This window comes from Trichosurus vulpecula, chromosome 2 (genome assembly GCF_011100635.1).
Source record: "Trichosurus vulpecula isolate mTriVul1 chromosome 2, mTriVul1.pri, whole genome shotgun sequence".
NCBI classification, from domain to species: Eukaryota; Metazoa; Chordata; class Mammalia; order Diprotodontia; family Phalangeridae; genus Trichosurus; species Trichosurus vulpecula.
The window spans coordinates 87,466,690-87,474,598 of NC_050574.1; the positions used below are offsets into that span (position 1 = coordinate 87,466,690).

Genomic DNA, 7,909 nt, shown 5'->3' on the forward strand with positions numbered 1-7,909 from the left:
CAATCCTTACCAGACTGAACTGTGCTAAATCTGACATGAATTCCACTTTACACACCCCTAGTAGACCACTTTTCTGACTTTTCAATGTGCTCAAAACCATGACTTAGATCCATTCTTCACCTAAGAATTAAAAAAAAATATGTGAAACAGAGACAGAAGCAACAGCAGGGCTATGTGAACAAAAGCTATATGGAGGCAATGTGAGAGGGGAGATAAAAGCCCCAGGCCTCTCTCTATACCCTAAGTGCTTACAATATCCCTCATCCAAATGTAGCCAGGCAGGAAAGAGATCTCAATCATTTGGCTAATGTCTTGTGTCAGCATACTCAATATTGGCTCAACACCCAAACAAAAAGCCCCTCTTCTTCTCCATGAGGGGACCAGAAACAGTATCTATACCTGCTCTGAAGTTCACATTGGGTAACATCAACAGATTAATCACACTCATAAAAACTAGGTTTGTTGACCCATTACATTAGAATGTTAGCTCCCTGAAGGCAGGAATTTCTGTTCTTTTGTATTTGCATATTATAGCATTTAACAGTGACTGATACAGTAGATGCTTACTAAATGCTTTTTCATTAATATTTAATGTTGGAATTTCAGAAACTATGTTAGGAAATGAGATTTAGCCCTTTGCAGCAACCCTGAATCTATACTGACTATACGTTATAAATATAAGACGATCTCAGTTCTAGTGATTATTTTTTTATATCAGGAATGATAATTTTAATATTCCTACTTACCCCACAGTCAAATCTCACATGTAGAGCTTATGTCACCCATAACAAACTCTTGCTTAACTCTTCTTTCCTTTGTGGAGTTCACACAGTGGTGACACGGAAAGCTGGTGGCCATTGTGTTCCAAACCCCCTGCCATATCTTCTTAGACCTCAGTCCATAGATGAGGGGATTCAGAGTGGGTGGAATGATAAGGTAGAAGTCAGCTAGCAGAACCTGAGTATGGACAGGAACCATATCCTGACCCCACCTATCCACATAGACAGATATCAACCCAGGTATATAGAAAAGTGTCATGACCCCCACATGGGAACCACATGTACTAAGAGCCTTGTGCCTAGCACTCTTAGAAGAAAGATTAAATACTGCCTGAAGAATTAGACTATAGGAGGTCATGATGAATGTCACATCAAGGCCTACAACAGCAGAAGATCCTATCAGTGTATAGAGATTACTAAGTGTGTGGTCAGCACATGCCAAACTGGCCACAGCCATGTGCTCACAATAGGAATGAGGGACTGCATGTGAGCCACAATATGGCAAATGGCTCACCATCCAGCTTAGTGGGATCAAACCAATGGTACCTCTTACCACAATTGCCACGTTGATGCCCAGAATTTTCTGTGGTGTAAGGATGGTATTATAGTGCAAGGGTTTGCAGATGGCCACATAGCGGTCAAAAGCCATGGCTAGCAGAAGCCCTGATTCCACCATTGTGGCAGTATGGAAAATGTACATCTGGGTGAAGCAGGCAGTGAAGCCAATAATTCCATTGCCTGACCAAAAGACACTCAACATCTTTGGGACCACAGATGTTGCCATGATGATGTCCACACCAGCCAAGACACATATGAAATAATACATGGGCTCATGCAGTGCAGGGTCCACCCATATCACAGTCATGATGAGGCTGTTCCCCACAAGGACCATAGTATACATGGCACTGAGGAGGGCTGCTAGCCAGAGGTGAGTCTCCTCGAGTCCTGGGATACCCATGAGGAAGAAGGTGGCAGGAGGTAATGATGTGTGGTTGGAGAGCAATCGTAACATCATTGAGGAGACTTCTTTCCTATTAATAAAGCCATAGAAGTCAATAGTACCTAGAGAAATAATATAAGGAAACAACCCTTCCTTTGATACTTCTGTATATATTCTGGCTTATTAATGAATGTGTATACATCTATCTTAAAACGCTATACACAAGATTAACCCTTAAATTTGGGAATTTCAGACTTCCTGGATTTCATATCAAAGTCCATAAAGAACACAGAGGAAAAATCCCATAGTCTAATGAGATCTATGTAAGAGAAAATGGAAACTCAAAAATGAAGCTGTTTTGACACAAATGCAAATTATTACAGTGACAAAGAAAAGCGGAGTGATCTAAAAAGATCAGTTTGGCTATACAGGGCCTTCATTGACCAGCATGGTAATCTCTTCTAGGTAGTGAAAATAGTTCATAAAGAAAAAGTAGGAGAAGATCACTGAAACTTTTTTAAGTGTTAAAAGAATAATTCCACAGCAGAGACATTATATGCTGTGGCCTTCCTTATAGACACATGTAAGACCCAACGGAAATTCTTTATCTTTTTAGATATGACTTAGTCTGTTTTATGTATTTCCTGATGACTAGCCTATAGCTGACATTTTGAAATACTTTAGGTTAGTCAATGTGGGGCCTGGGAAAGATAATTGGGAATCATTGAAAACATCTTTGCCTTGGACAAAAAATTGAATTATTCTTTAGCATAGGGGCAGGTAGGGGTTGTATATCCAGGCTGTAATTAATGAAAATGACAAATCCCATGAAGTGGTGGCATTATGGAAATTTTCGTTACATATTTCCTTTAGGTTAGAATGAATTACCATATTTTACACATAAATATAACTTCAAATAGTACACATTCTAAAAATGTGACCACATCATGTGATTCATTATTTACACTAATCCAGACTTGACTTTATTGCATCGTGTTTTCTTTTTGTTTTGGGGAACAGGGCTTGTAGCATATTGAGAAAGATCTTCTGACAACCTAAATGTACAGATACAGCAATGTCCATAGTGTAACCTTTAAATCAGCAAACCCAATAGCAGCCCCAAGAAATTAAGTGGATTACTTTTACATATGTCACAGAGGATATTGATACTAGTGACTGGACCAAAGTAGATGCTGACAATCAAACTCTCGCCTTACTTCCTTTATATGCCTACATAAACTGTACAATCTCCTATGGTTGTGTGCCTTAGAATTGATAATTATAAATTTGCTGTATACATCATGATTATAACAAGTTAAAACTAACAGAATGGATGTTCTTTGAAACAGCGGCACTAAATTTTAGAATTATCTCTCCATGGGGTGCTTATAATATTAGATGTACCTCCTGGCTGAGAACAAAGACATTAAGGTCACTTCTTCTGACACTTTGAATGACTTGAGGGCTCTGAAATACTTTTGAAACATTATAAGGAGACAGACAGAGGCCTGTACCTGGTCTTTAAGTTAGCTGAATTCCAAGCACCATAGGGACATAAAAGTTAAGGACTATACCTGTAATCTTGTCACTAGATCCGCTTCCCCACCACCAAAGAAGCAGAAATCTAAATAATGCTTAAGACTCTCTTGCAAAGGAAGTGTTCAGTTGGCAAAAAAATGCATCTATGGGAAAGGTCAACATAAGGAGATATGGATAGATTTAGGGTTATTCTGAAGCCAACTCACATGTCAGAGGTGACTTAAATTTCAATGTGACAATTTACATGTCAAAAATCAGCAAAGGTATACAAATCAGGACTTGATCATTATTTTGTTGATTGTCTAAACTTACAAAAGGATTAGTAATGCAAATTAAGCTTTAAAGTGTGTCTCCTTTTTGGAGAGCTGGATGTTAAATTTTTAACAGCATATCCTGAGATAGATTCTTCCAGATTATGAAAGTCCAGAGTAGTGAACTCAGAATAAATAAATGTTGTTAGGTTGGGCTAAGTAATCCCTGGGACCCTAGATAATGGGCAGCTACAAACAAACCTGATTGGGTTTGAGAGGATTAAACATCAAATTAGCTATAATAATCGACTGTATACAATAATATTATTTGAGGGTTAAACAGATTGTAAGAGCAGAGTTCTAAATAGGGGAAGCTGCCTTCCAAAATATGTTCTCATTTGTGTACTTAAGAAACAAGGCACCTTGAGGGTTGGAGCCAAGATGGTGGCTGGAAAGCAGGGACTTGCTTAAGCTCTCCCCCAAATCCTTCCAAACACCTGTAAAAATGGCTCTGAACAAATTCTAGAGCTGCAAAACACAGGAAATAGCAGAGGGAAGCAGGTATCCAGCCCAGGAGCACTTGGATGGTCACTGGGAAGGGTCTTATTGCATGGTGCTGGGAACAGAGCACAGCACAGTGTGGGCTGTGCTGGGATAGACCACATCAGGAGTTGGCTTGGAGCAGGCCTTAGGGCCATGAATCATTGAGCTGTGGCAGTTACCAGACTTCTCAACCCACAAACACCAAAGACCACAGAGCAGGTTAGTGGGAAAACTGCTATAACAGGTTAGAAAGTGGTCTGGCACCAGCCCTGGGGGTAATGAAGGTGTAGTGGTGATGGCAGCAGCAGGAACCTCTTGCAGCTGCTTCCAGAGCTTCCAGAGCTCCAGCATCAGCTGCTTCCCAAGTCCCTGACTCACATGCTGGGAGGAATCAGTGGCAGACCAGAGCGGGAGTGCAGGGCTTGCTTTTCCCTGTTTGGACCTGGATCACCGTCCTGGTTGGTGGATCTTGGGGGAGGAAGAGCACTGCTGTAGTACAGCTTGTGGTGACAGTGGAGTGGAAGTAGCTCTGAAAAGAGCAGCTCAGCCCCTAAAGCCTGGGACAAAGCACTTTCTACTCTACAAGCAGTCATACCCTGACAAAAAGCTCAAAGGTCAAGTACTTGCCTGGGAACTTGGCCAGACAGTGAAAAAGGACACATACTCAGACTCTAGAATCTGTTTTTGGTGACAAAGAAGATCAAAACATACAGCCAGAAGTCAACAAAGTCAAAGAACCTAAATCAAAAGCCTCCAAGAAAAATATGAATTGATATCAGGCCATGGAAGAGCTCAAAAAGGAGTTGGAAAAGCAAGTAAGAGAAGTAGAGGAAAAATTGGGAAGAGAAATGAGAGAGGCAAGAAAACCATGCAAAACAAGTCAACAACTTGCTAAAGGAGACCCCAAAAATGCTGAAGAAAATAACACCTTAAAAATAGACTAACCCAAATGTCATAAGAGCTCCAAAAAGCCAATGAGGAGAAAAATGCCTAGAAAGACAGAATTAGCCAAATGGAAAAGGAGGTCCAAAAGATCACTGAAGAAAATGCCACCTCAAAAATTAGACTGGAACAAGTGGAAGCTAGTGACTTTATGAGGAATCAAGATATTATAAGACAGAACCAAAGGAATGGAAAAATGGAAGACAATGTGAAAAGTCTCATTCGAAAAACCACTGACCTAGAAAATAGATCCAGGAGAGATAATTCAAAAATTATTGGACTACCTGAAAGCCATGTTCAAAAAAAGAGCCTAGACATCATCTTTCTAGAAATTATCAAGGAAAACTGCCCTGGTATTCTAGAACCAGAAGGTAAGATAGAAAATTGAAAGAATCCACCTATCACCTCTTGAAAAAGATCCCACAAAGAAAATGCTTAGGAATATTGTCTTCAAACTCCAGAGTTCCTAGGTCAAGGAGAAAATACTGCAAGCAGTCACAAAGGAACAATTTGAGTACTGTGGAAACACAATCAGAATAATACAAGATCTAGCAACTTTTACATTAAGGGATCAAAAGGCTTGGAATATGATATTCCAGAGATCAAAAGAGCTAGGATTAAAACCAAGAATCACTTACCCAGCAAAACTGAGTATAATGCTCCAAGGCAAAAATATGGATTTTCAATAAAATAGAGGATTTTCAAGCTTTCTCAGTGAAAAGACAAGAGCTAAATAGAAAATTTGACTTTCAAACACCGGAAGCAATAAAAGCATGAAAAGGTAAAAAAGAAAGAGAAATCATAAGGGTAAGTTGAACTGTTTTGTTTACCTTCCTACATGGAAAGATGATATGTGTAATTCATGAGACTTTTCTCAGTATTAGGTTAGTTGAAGGGAATATACATACATACATACATACATATACATATATATATATACATATATATATGTGTATATATATATATATATATATATATATATATATATATATATATATATATATATATAGACAGAGGGCACAGGGTGAATTGAATATGAAGGGATGATATCTAAAAAAATAAAATCAAATTAAGGGGTGAGAGAGGAATATATTGAGAGAGGGATAAAGGGAGAGATAGAATGGGATAAATTATCTTACATAAAAGTGGCAAGGAAAAGCAATTCTTTTGGAAGGGAAGAGGGGGCAGGTGAGGGGGAATGAGTGAATCTTGCTCTCATCGGACTTGACTTGAGGAGGGAATAACATACACACTCAATTGGGTGTCTTACCCCACAGGAAAGTAAGGGGAAGGGGACAAAAAGGGGGGGATGGTAGAAGGGAAAGCAGATAGGGGGAGGAGGTAATCGAAAGAAAACACTTTTGAAAAGGGACAGGGTCAAGGGAGAAAAGTGAATGAAGAGGGACAGGATAGGATGGAGGGAAATATAGTCTTTCACAACATGGGTATTGTGGAATTGTTTTACATGATGATATATGTGTGGCCTATGTTGAATTGCTTGCCTTCTTATGGAGTGTGGGTGGGAAGGGAAGGGGGAGAGAATTTGGAGCTCGAAGTTTTAAAACCAGATGCTCAAATGAAAAAGTTATTTTTGCATGCAACTGAGAAATACATAGGGAATGGGGTATAGAATCCTGCCCTACAAGAAAGTAAGGGGAAAGGGGATGGAGGGGGGAGTGGGGTGACAGAAGAGAGGGCTGACTGGGAAATGGGGGAATAAGAATATATGCCATCTTGGAGTGGGGGAGAAGGTAGAAATGGGAGAAAATTAATTGGTAACTCAAAATCTTGTGGAAATCAATGCTGAAAACTAAAATATTAAATAAATAATAAAATTTAAAAAAAGAAACAAGGCACCTTACCTTTCTCCCCATACACACCCATCCTGCCCCATTTGTCCAAGACTGAAGGAAATTCTAGTGAGATATAAGTCTGTGGTAGAACTGCTTGTCAAACATCTCGGAAATGGAGATTACAGTAGCCCACTGCCCAAGCATCAAGAATAGAAGAGCAAAAATTACCTTATTTTACAAAGGAGTTCTAAATGGCAACACAGGCACTGAGTCTACTAAAGAACACCCAGTGTCAGGTAATCAGAAACTGCATGGGACCAGAATAGTTTCAGAAAACAAAGATAGGGCCAGTTAGAAAGGGTGAGAGTATAGCCAAAGGCCTTAAAAATACTAAATTTGTTCCCATAAACCTAACTTTTCCTTGAAAGTATAAGGATCAAAGATGCAGAATTTCTTGCTGAGCTGGATCCCAAGTGACAATTGTTTTCTGATCATTTTGTGAACAACATTTGCCAAAGATGCTACTACAGACAATAAAAGAACTAAGCTTCTATGAGCTGGGTGACAAAAATTTATCCATATTTGGGTTTGAATATCTAAACTTTTTTTTATTTCAGTTGCCAAATCTTGTCATTTCTAGCTCCGTGACATCTCTAATATAGTCAGTCCCTTTCTTTCTACTGGAGCAGCCACTGCTCTAGTTCACATACTCATTTCCTCTCAACTGGACTATGGCAGTACCCTCCTAGTTTATCTCCCTTCCTCAAGTCTCTCCCCTCTCCATTCTACCCTCCACGTAATTGCCAAGTTGATGTTCCTTTAGTAATGATCTGACTGTATCAAACTCTCTCTTCTGCGTGTGCACACACACACACATGTGCATGTATGTGTGTACACACACACACAATAAACTACAATGTTTCCCCATCATATCACATCCAAGATTAAATACAAAATTATATGTCATTCAAATCTTTTTTACAGCCTGGCTCTTTCCTATCTCTCTGGTCTTCTGAAATATTACTTTTCTCCATGGACTCAACAATCTAGTTATATTGGCCTGCTTATTGTTCTTCACATGTGATATTTATTCTATATCTCTTCTCTGTACTTTTTTTCTCT

At 39.2% G+C, this 7,909-nt stretch overlaps 1 protein-coding gene across 1 annotated transcript; it reads right to left on the minus strand.

Annotated features, from left to right (window-relative positions):
• Positions 1-753: 753 nt before the first annotated feature.
• On the minus strand, positions 754-6,878 carry LOC118836640 (olfactory receptor 52I1-like). The gene is made up of 2 exons (XM_036743879.1): positions 6,857-6,878; positions 754-1,841 (listed from the first exon to the last, which is right to left on the minus strand). Exons 1-2 carry the CDS (start codon positions 6,876-6,878, stop codon positions 754-756), a joined length of 1,110 nt encoding a protein of 369 aa, XP_036599774.1.
• Between the last annotated feature and the right edge of the window lie 1,031 nt (positions 6,879-7,909).

What these genes read in the sequence shown, in the direction of transcription:
- LOC118836640 (XM_036743879.1), bottom strand. Translation starts at nt 6,878, where the DNA reads ATGGGTGTGTATGGGGAGAAAG. An exon ending in GGGTGTGTATGGGGAGAAAG is followed by an intron (nt 1,842 to 6,856) that starts GTAAGGTGCCTT and finishes TTATTTCTCTAG; the next exon opens with GTACTATTGACTTCTATGGC.